The sequence below is a fragment of the Podarcis gaigeae genome (genome assembly GCF_964106915.1).
Source record: "Podarcis gaigeae genome assembly, chromosome: 4".
Lineage (NCBI taxonomy): Eukaryota > Metazoa > Chordata > Lepidosauria > Squamata > Lacertidae > Podarcis > Podarcis gaigeae.
In genome coordinates this window covers 62,044,329-62,061,497 of record NC_139677.1, presented here as the reverse complement: position 1 = coordinate 62,061,497, position 17,169 = coordinate 62,044,329, and the positions used below count along the sequence as shown (strand labels likewise).

Here is a 17,169-nt window from a genome sequence, read left to right as displayed (position 1 = left end):
CTCACCAGAAGCTCATCATCAGTGCTCTGAAAGTTTGTTTGAAATCACCAAGCTCCCACCTTTAATTGCTGCTTTCTAACACTACTGGGGAATCTTGACTATTCAAGCGCATTCTTTAATCCAGCTCTACAGTAAAAACGCATTAACCTTCATGGCCCAAACCTGCCTTTAGCCTTGAGAGAGAGGATAAATTGTTTACTCAAGGAAAGCTAGCATACATTTTTTAATAAATTCCATTTTGTTCCAAGGAGGTTAACAATTCATTTACGAGCACTGATGAGATGGTGGCAGGAAACAAAATAGCCTTTGATTTTTTTTGTACACTAAAGCTGCCTATTTATGAGATGGGGAAGGGAATGAGTGATAATAAAATTAAGTGTTAGCACTGCTGCTGACACAACTAAAGAGTACTTGCACTAACATTTTAACTGTACATGCAGTAACTATACTTACCTTTCTGAGTTTTATAGGTGTGTATATTTATGTCTTTAAAATTGTATCCAATATAATTTATTTGCCACTAGGTATACAACAATTACCAACCACACAGCATATACTTGGAACACAGCAGACAGAAGGATAGCCTTAAATATAAAACATAATTCTATCTTCCACTGCAGTGTGATAAAACTGATGCTATCTTTTATACAGCATCCATCTGAATAGGATTTAAATTTTGCTCTGAATTTGCTGAGCAGAAGGCAGAAACAATGGGTTCATCCTCTTCTTCCTTTTATACATGACAATGCTTTGCTACTAAGCATAGTAAACAAATCAAGATTCAGCAAAAAAAATTGCTGCAGCCCCTCAAGCACATTATCTTTATATACACTGTAGCCATAGCTAGGCAATTTGGGAACACCTACATTAATTACGATTAGCTTCACATATTAATTATAATTGGCTTCACATTTAACCAGGATCTGAAACTGTGCTGCGGTAACAAACGGCAAACTTTAAATATGGTAAACATTTGTGGTAAATAACTGCTAATATTATGGAATTTTAGGGATCCTTGAATTCTCTGAGGGATTTCCCAGCAACCAGAGATGACAATCCTGTTGAAGCTGTGGTCTCACTGAGGAATGACAAGATACACTGCACCATCAGCACATATGCCCCTGCAGGCCCTCTCCAGGGTTGCATAGCTCAGTTCAGGCAATGAAGCAAGTGGGATGGTGACTAGAGAATAAATGTAATAGAACTTGTTGTGAACCAACCAAACACATGGTAGTTAGCAGCTATCTCAGCAAACAAGATTCTGGAAACCTTGGAGGCCTGCTGTGATAAATTTGCTAGGCACTTTGAAGATAAAATAGGTTGGGCTTGAAAACCATTGCTGTAGCAAGTCCAAACGAAGTGTTGAATGCACCATCTGACTTGGTTTATGTTCAGCTTTATGTTCAGGTTTAGTTTCAGCTACTGCAGCATGAATGTGGACAGAGTAATTTTCAACCATTCATCGTCCAGATCCCTTATCAACAGACCATTAGTCAGTTGACTGGATAGGTTCAGTGTTTGGTGCACCTGTTTTTTACACAAGGGAGCAATGCCTGCCACTCTTAAAGAGCGGTTGCACTACCTCTTGAGGAGTCAGCACACAGTCTGGAGGTCCTCTTCGATTCACCGTTATTGCTGAAGGCACAAGTGGTCTCAGTAGCTCAGTTTAGCTGAATGCCCCCCTAAGTTGTGCCTGAATTGAAAACTGTTAATCCCTCTTGCACGATCGGTCTTTTCTCACTGTTTTAATGACAGCAGGTTTACGGTCACTATCCACAAAACAGTTAAGTATGTGAGTACTTGAATTAGTATCAGTAAATAATTAAATGGTCTTATTTAACTAAATCTCCTGATTACAGAGTAGTAAACATGCCATCATAACATATCACACTCACTCGTAAAGGTTTGATTTGCAAGGTTCCTTGGTCCTGCATAGATGCCCGTGGATCTCTGCCCAGGAAAGTGAATCCTTCTCTTAACCAGCTGATAACAGGCATGGGGTCACCAGTAGCTTTGCACTTTAGCAAAGCTGTTCCGTCTATTGCCAATGTCTGATTCACAGGCCCTTGAAGAATGATGGGTGGCGGCCTGTCTGTTAAAACTGAATAAAAACAAAAGTAATAGAAATATATCTTGTAATAGTAAAAATCCTGTTTATCATGTCACATTTGTGACAAAGTACAGATTCCAACGGGACACGGGTGGCGCTGTGGGTAAACCCTCAGCGCCTAGGACTTGCCGATCGCATGGTCGGCGGTTCGAATCCCCGTGGCGGGGTGCGCTCCAGTCGTTCAGTCCCAGCGCCTGCCAACCTAGCAGTTCGAAAGCACCCCCGGGTGCAAGTAGATAAATAGGGACCGCTTACTAGCGGGAAGGTAAACGGTGTTTCCGTGTGCTGCGCTGGCTCGCCAGATGCAGCTTGTCACGCTGGCCACGTGACCCGGAAGTGTCTTCGGACAGCGCTGGCCCCCGGCCTCTTAAGTGAGATGGGCGCACAACCCTAGAGTCGGACACGACTGGCCGGTATGGGCAGGGGTACCTTTACCTTTACCTTACAGATTCCAACATCCTGAGAAACATTTTCCAAAGAGTGAAACTTTGGTTGTTGTAAGACAGAGAGAGAGAGAGAGAGAGAGAGAGAGGAGAGGAGAGAAGATATAGATAGATAGATAGATAGATAGATAGATAGATAGATAGATAGATAGATAAATAGGCAACTAACCATGAAAAGGAGAACACTGAGTGACTCACGGAGATTCTTGAATTCTTAAAGGAAGGCTGGGAGAAAATTCTGAATCATGTGGCATATGAATATGCTGTGTCTTGAGCCCAGACTCTAGCAGTTAATTAGGTGGCTTCTGGGGGGTAGGGCCCTGAAGTAGCCATGAAGGGTTACTTTCCCCCACTGATCTGCTCTAAGGCTATAAATAGGTAGCGCAGCCCACAGCTTCTGATCCACAGAAGAGGTAACTGAGCGGTGGTCTCCCCATTCCTCTAAAAATGTGATTTCCCATAAGGTATCCTCATAAGTCACTTTGTTGCCCACCAACGATCAGCGGATGACCCAACTGCCATGTTGGGCCTGCATCATTGGTTTACAGAAGTAATAATAATAATAATAATAATTTATTATTTATACCCCGCCCATCTGGCTGAGTTTCCCCAGCCACTCTGGACGGCTCCCAATCAGTGTTAAAAACAGTACAGCATTACATATTAAAAACTTCCCTGAACAGGGCTGCCTTAAGATGTCTTCTGAACGTCAGGTAATTCTTTATCTCTTTGACATCTGATGGGAGGGCGTTCCACAGGGCGGGCGCCACTACCGAGAAGGCCCTCTGTCTGGTTCCCTGTAGCCTCACTTCTCGCAATGAGGGAACCGCCAGAAGGCCCTCGGCGCTGGATCTCAGTGTCCGGGCTGAACGATGGGGGTGGAGACGCTCCTTCAGGTATACAGGACCGAGGCCGTTTAGGGCTTTAAAGGTCAGCACCAACACTTTGAATCATGCTCGGAAACGTACTGTGAGCCAATGCAGATCTCTCAGAACCGGTGTTATGTGGTCCCGGCGGCCACTCCCAGTCACCAGTCTAGCTGCCGCATTCTGGATTAATTGCAGTTTCCGGGTCACCTTCAAAGGTAGCCCCACGTAGAGCGCGTTGCAGTAGTCCAAGCGTGAGATAACTAGAGCATGCACCACTCTGGCGAGACAGTCCGCGGGGAGGTAGGGTCTTAGCCTGTGTACCAGGTGGAGCTGGTAGACAGCTGCCCTGGACACAGAGTTAACCTGCGCCTCCATGGACAGCTGTGAGTCCAAAATGACTCCCAGGCTGCGCACCCGGTGCTTCAGGGGCACAGTTACCCCATTCAGGACCAGGGAATCCTCCACACCTGCCCGCCTCCTGTCCCCCAAAAACAGTACTTCTGTCTTGTCAGGATTCAACCTCAATCTGTTAGCCGCCATCCAACCTCCAACCGCCTCCAGGCACTCACACAGGACCTTCACCGCCTTCACTGGTTCTGATTTAAAGGAGAGGTAGAGCTGGGTGTCATCTGCATACTGATGAACACCCAGTCCAAACCCCCTGATGATCTCTCCCAGCGGCTTCATATAGATATTAAAAAGCATGGGGGAGAGGACAGAACCCTGAGGCACCCCACAAGTGAGAGCCCAGGGGTCTGAACACTCACCCCCCACCACCACTTTCTGGACACGGCCCAGGAGGAAGGAGCGGAACCACTGTATGACAGTGCCCCCAGCTCCCAGCCCCTCTAGACGGTCCAGAAGGATGTTATGGTCGATGGTGTCAAAGGCCGCTGAGAGATCCAGCAGAACTAGGAAACAGCTCTCACCTTTGTCCCTAGCCCGCCGGAGATCATCAACCAGCGCGACCAAGGCAGTTTCAGTCCCATGGTGAGGCCTGAATCCCGATTGGAAGTATAAGCCTGAGATACCTGTCAGTCCCAGCAACAATATCCCAGTATATAGGCCGCGACTGTGATCTTGACCAGCAGCCAGGCTTCCTGATGACTGGTTTTTTGACCTATGTTACACAAAATGTTATGAGCTATAACCAATAAAGGTATTACTAATACACTTCAACCTATGTGTACTGCTTTTGGGCTCACCATCCTTTCCCATGCTTCACAATGAATGAATGAATGATTAAGTCTAGTTATTCTTCAGTGTATACATCACAGAAGAAATGAAATTTCTGTGTGTTACACAAAAAATATTAACTTTTCAATCAGTTAATTGACTGAATTCCTCTCTATTGAGGAACAATTCTTGTTTAATCAAACTGTCTAACTGCATATACATAAAATCTTTCCATCCCACTTTAAAACTATGAACTCTAATCTTTCTCTTATACACATTTGTATGCTTGAGTTACTTTATAAAGTGACTCTGTGACTTATCAGCGCATGGCTGCATATATGCTTCAGTCTGCTACCAATGGGATATCTCAAATATGAAGTAGATGCTCATGTTCACTTTTTTTGCAAAAACAGTTTTTCATAAATAATTCTGCTGCTGAATGCATTCCCGTGCCATCTGTTAAGTGGGGTATAGCTTTTTCTTCCTACCTAACTGAAATGACAAACATCATCCTACTGAAATGAAATTATATTGTTCCCCAGTGTTAATATAATTATAGCTATAGCTATTGTTAAGCTCCCCCAATTACATAAATGCCCATATTATCTAGCTAGAATCAGAATTCAAGATTCAGAAATCTAAGGCAGCAGCAGTAGGATGCAAATCATCACTTAGTGTAACAAAATTGCATGAATTTCTGATTTGGGTTTAGGGTAGGTGGCATAAATCAAAAATTCTCTTACACACACACACACACACACACACACACACACACACACACAGCAACACACCCCTCAGGGCTAGCCCACCATTAAGCAGAGTGAAGCAATTGCCTCAGGCAGATGAAGCTTGAAAGAAGCAGAAGTAGGCTCCCTTGCCATTTGCTCTTGACTTCCCTGGCCATTCTGGAGTTCAGACTTGTTTGTGCTGAACTGTATGCTATGGAACCTCTAGAACACATTTTCAGGTACAGTGGAAGATGCCACACTGTTGCCAATATTGAAACTGCCTGCCAGTCCAGTAAGTTTCTATGCAGGGGAATGGTGAGGGGGGGAGGGTGTAATCTTGTGCAGCAAAATGGCTTAGGCCAATCCATCTCTCTCTACTTCATCAATGCTACATGTGTTAGCAAACAGCTGTTGTCTGCTATCCTGACCTATCCATTCATTCACAACACACAGTATTAGGCCACTCTGCTTTGCTTAAATCAAACATTTTAATATAAATATTTACAGACATACTTGGAAGTTGAACGGAATCTGTTCCGGAAGTCCGTTCGACTTCTGAAACGTTTGGAAACTAAAGTGCGGAAGCCCCATTGGACGTTTGGCTTCCAAAAATAGTTTGCAAGCCAGAACAGTCGCTTCTGGGTTTGTGGCGTTTGGGAGACGAAACGTTTGAGAACTAAGCTGTTTGAAAACCGAGGTATGACTGTATTTTGGGTTGTATCCAAATGTGTTCATCTGCTGAAGGAAGGCTATTTGATCTGGTAGAGTCTTCTGTAAGCCAAAAGCTGGGGGGCAATTTTTGCAAAATTCCCCTTTCTGCTGTAGTCTCTTGTGCCTCACTCCTCTAGCTTCTTGAGCAGATTTTGGAGGGGAGGGGTCCAGGGGGCTGGAAGGGGAATGAGGAAATCAGAGAAAAGCCACACACCCCTTTCTACTAACAGAAGTCTCTGAGGAATCAAAAGTGATTTCTTTCATCAGAAGAGCACAGTTGGATAAAACACTTCCCTTTTTTACTAGAGCAGGGGTGGCCAACTCTCAAGAGACTGCGATCTACTTTCAGAATTAAAAACTGGCAGTTATCTACCCCCATTTTTAGGGAGGAGAAAAGCCCCATTTTTAAGGGGTTAAAAGAAAAGCTTTTGGGGAGGGAGTTCCGGGGGGGGGGGGGTTAAAGGCAAGGGACAAAGGGGTAAAGTCACTCACAAAAAGATTGCTATGGATCAAAACAGCAGCACAGAGAAAGCTCCGTCTTCCCTTCTAGAGATCATACAACATTGGAGGGCGGGCCGAAGGGGCGTGGCAGGAGTCAGTTTTAGTGATGCTAAAGAAAGGGAGTCAGAGATTGACCATGATCTACCAAAACCTCATGGGGATCTACCGGTAGATCGTGATCGACCTATTGGACATCCCTGTACTAGAGCAACTCCATTACAGTCATTTTAGGAAAGATGTTCTGAACCTGGCATACACTGTCCCACATTAGAATACTTGCATCAAATCTATTACAGGGAATATGAAAAAAGCCTACACCATCATGAGTTATGTAGGTGAGCAACAGCTACAGTTTTTTTGAGAGAGACAAAGTTAGATTTATAAGGATAACTACTTATTTCTAGTTATTTGTAAAGATATTGGTTTTGAGACAGGTTACACTGCTAGTGTTTTAAAATCCTATTTTTTAAGACAGCGTCTTTGACATCTAATTAGTTTTTACTGTCTAAATAAGTAGATTATAATCCTTTAAATGCAACTGATCAATAAAGTAATTGAAAGTCTCCTGGCCAGAAGGAATCTTCATTTTCAAGGGTATTATGGGTGAAAGACTACTACAGGTTTCCATGACACTAAGGCTAAAGGTTAAATGAACACTTAGGATTTCCAGTGATCTGTGAACAACTATATTGGCTTCATAACTATAATTTGTAAATCCTCTGTGCAATGTCTTTAAATTTCCAGAGCTTTGGTCAGAACATTTAAAATATATACTAAAGAAATTCAACACGTGGACTTCCTCAACACAAAAGTTGTCAGCATTTGGAGACATTTTGAAAATAGCTGCTTATGTTTAAGAAGCTAAATAAACCAATTAATATATGCTTCATATCTTTGTCTGTGTTCACACTCCTAGCTTTTTAAGTTCTTAAAGTGTATTCCACCACTTCTGCCACTTGAATTTCAGAGTCATTTGTGTACAAACTTGTGTTCTATTACATTTGTATCCAAATATTCCACTACGGATTCTAGTATAGAGGGACTGAAGAAAAAGAATGCAGAATATAAGGGTGTACATTAAAATTTAAATTAGCAGTACACAAATCATTCAGGAAAAAAATAATTCAAATGGTTATACTGGAAACATTGTTGGCTTTTAAAAAACCTCTATATTTAAGCAAGCATTACCTATATATCAAGCAATTAGTGATAAGTCTACATAGCAAAAGGTACAAAACAACAATAAATTCAGCCAACAACAGTGAATAATGAATAAATTATAGAAAATTGAGATTGGCTTTTAATATTCAAGTGCACTGAAAAAGCTTAACTGTATAGAGTTAATAATTGAATTTTCTATATTACACTCATGCTGACAGGTATATTGAGGCTTTTAGTATATTTGCATAATGTGCCATTATAAGACTGAGGTGCTTACCTAGTTTTCCTTTAAAGGAAATTGTTCAGACTGTCTTAATTTTTAAAAAAATGATTTCATTTTTCCATGAGTGAATGTATTTATATGGAGGTATTTCAAGAAAGCATATCTGAATTTCAAATATATGACTGCTGCCACAAGCCATAACCAGCAAAATTATCATTCAGCTTGGGACATTTTATTACAGCTACTAATCTCTTCTCATATGAACACTATGAACACTTGAGTTAAAAGTATTTCCAACAAGGGCTACAAAATGTAACAACTGAAACACAGCTATATATGATATAATTAAACATTTGTGGCGGTTTTTCTTGCTAGTATTGTATGTTTTCATTCTGCACTGCCATTTCAATTGGACTTAAATTGCTCTCAAGCAAATAAAACTCTGTTCAAAACAAAAATGATAAGTTGCCTCTAGTATTACATCAACCACCAAACACAAAAAAATCTGGGCTAAGAAGAAAAGCTAAAAATCAGCAGCCAAACACCATAAAACTAATAAAGCAAAATATGGTGAATATTACCAATGTTTGTGTGACAATATTTTATCTGAAGTAAGACTCTAGATATCCCATTTCTGGAAAGTAGCCTCTTTTCATGTCAGCAAAAATAATGCAAATTTTAAAAAAAGAAATACATTAAAATAGAATAAAATGTAGGCAGTCTCATGTATGCTGTTCTGAATTCCTTGAAGAAATAAAAGAATATATATATGGCAAATAATTAAATGCATAATAAATAGTAATGGGATATGAGTGTATTTAAGCTGCAGATACATCACTTAGCCTACAGTCCTATGCATGGCAGCATAACAGTCTTATTGAATAGGGTAAGATTTACTTCTGAGTAAGCATTAGATTGCACTGTTATTAATGACTGCTTCAAGAGAAGGAAATTAAGGAGGTCGTTATTTCTTTTATTTACAGAGAAATACTAAAGAATAACAAAGGCCAGAAGCCTTGACTGTCTCAAGAAAGGAAGAATTTCTCATCATAGATATCCTTGAACCTGACTTGCTCCTTTCTGCTCCTGTTGCAGTAAATCTTTTCAGCACCAGCAGGTGCAAACATTAACAGCTCAATGTCCTCTTGGCCAATATTTGTGTGCTCTATTTATTCCAATCACAGCCATGGCACTGAATCAGACAGCACCACAGATAGATTTTAAGAAAATACTGCTCTTCCATTAATTTTAAATGTCCTTTTAATCTACATGTAAATTTGAATTGTATGAAAATGCATCATTTTGTCATCAGGAGTGAAAGAAATGGGAGACTTAAAGAGGTCACAGAGTGAAGGTTAGGCTTTGATCTCAAGAAACTAGTAGCACACTTGTAAAGATACAAGGATAAGGAAGAAAATATATTTCCTTGTCATAAAAATACTATAATCTTTTGAAAAAACAAAGAAAAGGAATCAAACCCATGTTCAGTCCACCATAACATGCGGCTGAACCTCTCTACCTGTCATTCATGATGAATATGCACTGTGAAAAGCTAGATTATTTATTCAGAATTAGCCGTTTTTTCAAATTTTCATGGAGCATTCAGGTCTCCAAGGGGCATGTAAAAGCAGGTCTGTTTGTAACACACAATTTTTAATGGTGAAAATTCATCAAAGTCTGTCAGGAAATAGTTAATGAGTCAGTTAAGAAGGAGAGTGCTACAGCCTTACAATACAAAGAAATACTAATCAAATAGGAATTTTGGTTTCGTTATGTTTAGTAGTATTAACAGTTCAAACTCCACAAAGATGATCCTTACAATAACGGTAACAATATTCAGGTAAGAAAATTGAAAGAGTATGAATGACTAACTTAGGGTCCTCTCCATAAAACTTTTAATCTTTTAAAAAAATAACAATAACATAGACCATTTATAGTAAAATTAATAGCTTCTTCTGATACATAGTATAAATCTTGTGAAATTATTACCAATTAATATTTTATGAATTTTTACTGAAAGCATTCTCATATATGAAAATGGCATTGGCTTGTGTCTCACCCATTGTCTCTTCAACTACCATAAATGTCCTATTTGTACATTTGTTTGAGGGAGTTATATTCCACACTTCAATAATACTTTCATGGTGGCTTACAAAATTTAAAACACAATAATAAATTTAAGACATACAAATTAAAATATACAAAAATATTTTTAAAAAAGTGATAGCACTAGGAGCAGCATAAGAATGACAAAAGCCAGCCAAGATATTTTTGCAGAGAAGCTGGTAAAATGTGGACGAGATTGACTGACCAAGCCCAAAGAGTGCTCACAAATTGTTCCTCATTATCCTGGCAAAAGGGGAGAAGTGGAATGCCACAGGGTTCTGGCCTAGGCCCTTTGTTGTTTGATGTCTTCATAAGATGTTGCTTTATATATATCGCTTCTCAACCTTTTGGCTAAGATCAAGTGTAGTGCCATTGCTAAATCAGCTCAAATACTTTATATGGAATTTTTTCCATGAGTTTTTTTTCCCACTCTTAAAAAAATTAACCAATATGGATTTTGTGAGGCCATGGAAACCTTCTATGATGGAATGCATTGATGAATACTTGAATGAAATAAGTCACTAGAAGTTTTGCAAGAAAGGTGCTTATGTGACAAAGAAGATTCAAGGGTTGGTTGGTTGGTTTCTTAAAAAATCAAAGGTAAGAAAAGCCTCTATTAATGAGGTATGAGAGTTTCTGCAGGTCTAATGTAATGTTAAGGCAGTTTAATTTATAGATAGCTTGGGTATCAAAATATATTCCAAAAAGTGATTTCTTTATCCCAGTTACCTAAGAGCCTTTAAATTATTTTGTGCTGTAGATAGAAAATAACACAAATCTTAATTTCTTACCATCTGTAACTTCCAACTGAGCCTTCGCTAAAATGCTTCCAGCAACGGTAAGTGCTTGGCAGATGTAGTAGCCTGCATCAGACCGCTGAATATTTGTAATAGTGAGATCCCCTGTTGGTGACACAGAATATCTGGTGTTGGGCTGGAGAGGCTGGTTTGGAAAAAGAAGATTCTGCAAAGACAATGCAGGCCATTTCAGTGCAAAAGTTATTTAAACACCAATGATGCTGCAGTGTAAGCCAAGAGCACAGCAATACACATAAAAAGAAATAGACACAAATAATAAAGTTATTTTCATTGACATGGGTGCAATATGAGTTGCTAAGAAAAGTGGCTGGTGAGCTGTTTAAGGGGAGGATGTCGAGATGCTGTATATAGTCCAAAGGCTGAATTTAAAACACATTACCAGTAGAGTATATTGTTTAAATAAAAGATACCAAGTGACAGCAAGGCAGATTATCATCTTTATCCTTGGTTCAGATCTATCTACTTCAGTACAGTTAAACTATGCCTAAATGTTGCTTACAAAAGAATGGGCTCAAGGAAGTGTGCACACATTCCCTGGCATCAGGTTGGCACATTTCTGTGAAGTCTCAACTGCAAGCTTTGGGGAAACTGCTACTAAATACAAAGGACCAGCTGCTGATGCATAAACTGGCACTAGGCTAAATCCAGGGGGAACTGTTCTCCTCCCTTCCAGCTGGCTGTGCTTAGTAGGAGAGGAAGGAGAAACAGGTCCAAAGTGAAGGATGCCTTCTAATTTATAGCAGTATGTTTGCGTAAGTAGCTGAATGCAACACTACCATAGAAGCATGATAAAAGAGAAGGGGTTTTCTTGATGAGGAAGGAGAGACACCTTGGCAAATTCAGGTGACAACTAGAAATTCAGATTATTTGTTACATACAAATTTAAGCAATGCTAAAGTATCAATGCTCTTGATTTTGATGATGAAATACAGTGACTGGACTTTTAAAAATATTAAATAGGGTGATGTCTCACTACAAAGCCTGGAAAATTTCATATTAGGATGGAAACATTAACCTGGTTAACCTCTGTTGCTTCATTGCAGCTCAATTAAGAAAAAAACATGTGGGCATAATGAATCACATTGAGCTATGTTTCAAGGTTTGATTATAAACAACTGAGGTATCAATTTTTATGTTACATTTATTTGCCAAAAAAGAGAGAACACTCTACCCTCTGGGATCTGGGTCTCAATATTGTAATTAATTCTGCAGGTTTGTAATTAAACAGCTTCAACATGTTACAATCAGTAGGTAATAACATTCAATTAAAGACACAAGACACATTTTCACCTTAAAATGTTTTACCCTTGAAGTAATACCAATGGAAGAGGATAAAATAGGGTATTAACACATTTCAATTACGCTAAATGACTTTAATCCTGCAAATGATGTCCTACTTTAATTAGAAGCTCTTCTCTTTATTACAACATGATGGATGTCCACTTTATTAGATTCAAGTGTGACACTATAAGCCCACTTTACATAAACATTACCATGTTATTAAGCTCCTTTTACAAGAAGGTTTTAAAAATGTTTGCTAACAGTTCTTGGTTTAATTTCAAAAATGGGGTTACATTTCCCCCTCAAAGCAATTTTCTCCATAGTGAAGCTAATGGCACTGCACTTAAAATATATATAAACAAATTGCTTTGACCAGTAACCTGACCGTACCTAAGTTTTGCATAACGAAGCAAAACAAGAATAACTAGCAAGCATATACATATTTAAAACGAAGGAGTTTGCCCAACCTAGTCAGTATTCCTCTGGAAGTCAAACGATCTGTGAAAAAGGTGACAACTCGACTTGGCCCTGTGCTGGGATACCTATATACCCACAAATTCCTAAAAGATCAAATAATGGCAACAAAGGAAATGCAGTCTCCAATTTGAGCTTGCAGAGAACAATTCCATTGTGCATGTCATAGTCCTTGGGTTCACTCAAATTGAACTTTGGATCCTGGAATGTGCCCAATCCACTGACACTCATGCACAGTTTAGATAATGTTTCCATGACCCAGCAATATGGCGTAGAGTGGTGGTCATGAACCAAAAACTGGCATCCTAGTGGGGTTTTTTACCAGTGTGTCACTGGTAAAGAAATAAGCACAGAAAAACCTGATTCAGCTTGGTACACTGAAAAACCATAACACCCAGTCCCTGCCAGTTTCTTGCCTACAAATCCAAAATTGATAACAGTAACGTTTTTGGTTTGGAAGAAAATTAGGCGCTAGTAAGTTATGTGCCAACAAAGAGAAGGGCAGTGATTCTCCTTTCTTCAGTGAATAATGCAGTAATCTCAGATCAGCTTTTTATTATAATGAAAAGGAACATGGCACAAACACTGCATGATCAATAGGTAGTTTCCCTGTCCCCAGTAGTGAGCATTATTTATCTTTATTTTAAAAATGTATTAAATAGTTGAATAAAAAACTGTGTTCCAGCTTAAATCCATATATTGTTTGGAAGTTAAATAACTTTTGATGTTGTGAAAATTCCAGACTGCATCTCTACCTAGTAGCTAGATCTAGAACTGATCAAACCCTGAGTTGAATCTAGAGACATGGCCAAGATACCTTGGAACTGGTACAGCCTGCTACTTATGACGCCAAAAACAACAAATACCAAGAAAGTGTCACTTCTGTGGACAATGCAATGACAAAAAATGCAGCTACAATTTGCTTCATGTAACCATTTTGTCTGCCATACTTAAAGAGATATGAAATGTGTTGACTGTGCACAGGCTGCTCAGTTAGTGTGTGCTACGATTGCAAGGCCTGTGGGGTTTCATTGTTACTGCACTGCTTTAAGTCTACAACTATTATATGTAAAAGTAATCGCACAATGTTTTCAAAACTGTGGGACCAAGCTGAATTTACATACTGTTTATTAACCTTTTGGGTTTTTTTACTTTGCATGATGGGGAATTGTTGACACCAGTGATTTGTGTGAAACTACACGGTTTTGCTGGAAAAGTGAAAGTATTAATCTATGGGGCTATTTAACTTGCAAAAGGCGTCGTACTTAATAACTTCCGAAAGCTATTTGTATAGATATCTTGGGAGACACATTTGACTTCAATACCAGACTCATACAGATGATTTTCTATTGATGGAGAGTTAAAAATTAACATTCTGTATAGGTTTAAATTCATTAACAAAGTATTTTCTTTTAAAATAGGAAACAACTATTTGCATTTATACCATTGAGGATGTAAGTGGCACCTATGCTGAATACGTTATCTATGATTTTCTCAATTTAAATTTGCCTAAATCAGCTAAAACCTGATACAGGATTAAAAGGGGCCTTATAAGCATTACAAGCAGTTTAAGTCCTTGCAACATTTAGTGTCTAATACTGACAGGCAATGTCTTACAATTGAAATGATATTTATAAATATTTTAGACTGTAGAGATGATAGAGAAAATGGAAATAAGTACTAATGTATGTTAGTAATTGTGGATTTGTATTGTTGCTGTTTCAAAGAATCATAGAACTGTAGTGTTGAAAGGGCCCCTGAGGATCATCTAGTCCAACCCCCTGCAAGGCAGGAATATCAACTACAGTGGTACCTCGGGTTAAGAACTTAATTCGTTCTGGAGGCCCGTTCTTAACCTGAAACTGTTCTTAACCTGAAGCAACACTGAAGCTGATGGGGCCTCCTGCTGCTGCGCCGCCGCAGGAGAACGATTTCTGTTCTCATCCTGAAGCAAAGTTCTTAACCCGAGGTACTATTTCTGGGTTAGCGGAGTCTGTAACCTGAAGCGTATGTAACCCGAGTTACCACTGTATAGCATTTGTGATAGATGGACATCCAAACTCTGAGAGTCCATCACTTTCTGAGGAAGTCCATTTCACTGTCGAACAGCTCTTACTGTCAGAAAGTTTTTCCTGATGTTTAGTAATAATCTCCTTTTTTGTAACTTTAAGCCATTGGTTTGGGTCCTAGCCTTTGGAGCAGGAGAAAAAAGGTTGCTGCATCTTCCATGTTTCAGCCCTTAAGATATTAGAAGATGGATATAATATCTCCTCTAAATCTCCTATTTTCCATGCTAAACATGCTCCTTTGAGTGCTCCTTGAAAGGACTGGTTTCCAGACCCATGATCATTTTGGTTTCCCACGTCTGCACACGTTCCAGCTTATCAACATCCTTCTTAAATTGTGGCACCCAGAACTGGAGGTGGTACTCCAAGTGTGTTCTGACAAAGGCAGAATAGAGAAGGACTATTACTTCCCTTGATTGGAATACTTTACTTTTGTCGATGCAGCCTATAATAGCATTAACATTTCTTGCTGGTTTGTTTTGTTGCTGCATTACACTGTTGACTCATATTAAGCTTGTGGTCCACTAAGACCCCTAGATCCTTTTCACATGCACTACTGGCAAGCCAGGTGTCTCCCTTTTTATGTATGTACAGCTGATTATTCCTGCCTATTCCTATTGAAAATCATTTTGTTAGTTTTGTCCCAGTTCCCCTATCAGTTCTGGTTATCTTGAATCCCTATTCTGTCTTCTTCAACATTAGCTACCCCTCCAAGTTTGGATTCATCTGCAAATTTGATGAGCTTTTCCTCAATTCCTTCATCAAAGACATCTATAAAGACATCAAACAACAAAGGGCCTAGGACAGAACACTGTGGCATTCCATTTGTCTCCTTTTGCCAGGTTAATGAGGAACAATTTGTGAGCACTCCTTGGGGTTTGTCAATCAATCTAGCCCACATTTTACCAACTTATCTACAAGAATATCCTGGGAGCTTTGTCAAATGCTGCATTAAAATCAAGGTACGCTACATCTACAGCCAGTAACCAAGCCAGTAACACTATCCCAAAAAAGAGACAGATTCATCGCGCACGTCTTGTTTTTGAGAAACCAATCCTTTTCTCAGTGCTCATGAACTAATTGTTTGATTATCTGTTCTAGGACCTTTCCACAGTCTCGCATGGGCTTCCTATTCTTTGGATCTACATATTTCCTTTCTCTTGAGAGTCCCATGGACTGCAAGAAGATCAAACCTCTCCATACTGAAGGAAATCAACCCTGAGTGCTCACTGGAAGGACAGATTGTGAAGCTGAGGCTCCAGTACTTTGGCCACCTCATGAGAAGAGAAGACTCCCTGGAGAAGACCCTGATGCTGGGAAAGATGGAGGGCACAAGGAGAAGGGGACGGCAGAGGACGAGATGGTTGGATAGTGTTTTCGAGGTTACCAGCATGAGTTTGACCAAACTGCGGGAGGCAGTGGAGGACAGAGGTGCCTGGCGTTCTCTGGTCCATGGGGTCACGAAGAGTCGGACACGACTAAACGACTAAACAACAACAACAACATTTCCTTTCTCATAAAAGCCTAATACGGAAGTAAATGCGCATGCAGAAAAACTGTGCATGCATACTATGAACATTTCAATCTCAGAGCCTATATAACTGTTTCAGATCAGAACCACCAAGAGAACAGATAACCTACTCTAAGTGGAGATATTGTTTTCTGCATGCCTCACAAAAGCTGAATGACTGACTTCTAGCATACTGCTTTTTGCATAAAAATGCTCAGCACAAATGTTTGATCTTAATGTGTCTCTGGATATATTTTAGTTACATTGGCTGCGTGACATTGGCTGTGATCCTTACAATTATGTTTTACTTCTATTGACTTCAGTAGAGTTTATGATTGTAGTCATGGTTTCAAAGGGTACAGCCCCTAACCATGGTTTTTCCTTCAGCAGTGGAACTCATGTTAACTTGCTCTAACTGTGGTGTCCAACTCTGTTCTAAACTAAGCAATTTTCTCCCTAAAGTGTGTTGCAAAATTGTAACAGGCTACCAAGGGGATCAGAGCAGGTGGGGGGGGAGCCCATTCACCACTTGGAATAATGATTGCAGATGCAATAGTGGTGGTGAAGTAGGGTTTCTTCAATGTCACCACCATCACATAGCCATGATTATGGACTCTCACCCCTGTCAGTTCAGGTTCCAACTGAAATTTATGCCACCCTCCTATATCGTCACATGCGGTTCACTAGAGCATCAAGTCGAACTGTGTGCTCCACTGCAGTGCCACCCAGAAGCAATTGTATCCATGGCTCTAAGCATCTCATCATTTCCTAGTGTGACAGGACCCTGGACAGCAGCTGGAAAATATCCTTGAGTATTTAGGAACCCACTAGATTCAATAAGTGTTTATGTGGGTTCCCACCCTTGCATAGTGGTGCAGCTGCATTCTACCCCAAACTCACCAATGAGTGAACTATTCATGAAAATGGGCTCATAAGTCCCCCAATCAACAGAATTTTGATTGGCAAAGACCAAGTTGAAATTATGTCCAGCC

At 39.9% G+C, this 17,169-nt stretch overlaps 1 protein-coding gene across 29 annotated transcripts in view; it reads right to left on the bottom strand.

Moving 5' to 3' along the window:
* The window catches only part of ROBO2 (roundabout guidance receptor 2), an 800,601-nt gene that overhangs the window by 102,803 nt on the left and 680,629 nt on the right, over window positions 1-17,169 (bottom strand). For all 29 annotated transcript variants that reach the window (XM_083735907.1, XM_083735912.1, XM_083735908.1 and 26 more), the window contains 2 exons: window positions 10,820-10,991; window positions 1,896-2,101 (listed from right to left, as the gene is read on the bottom strand). In XM_083735907.1, coding sequence (XP_083592033.1) covers window positions 1,896-2,101; window positions 10,820-10,991 — 378 coding nt within the window. The remainder of the gene's footprint in view (window positions 1-1,895; window positions 2,102-10,819; window positions 10,992-17,169) is intronic.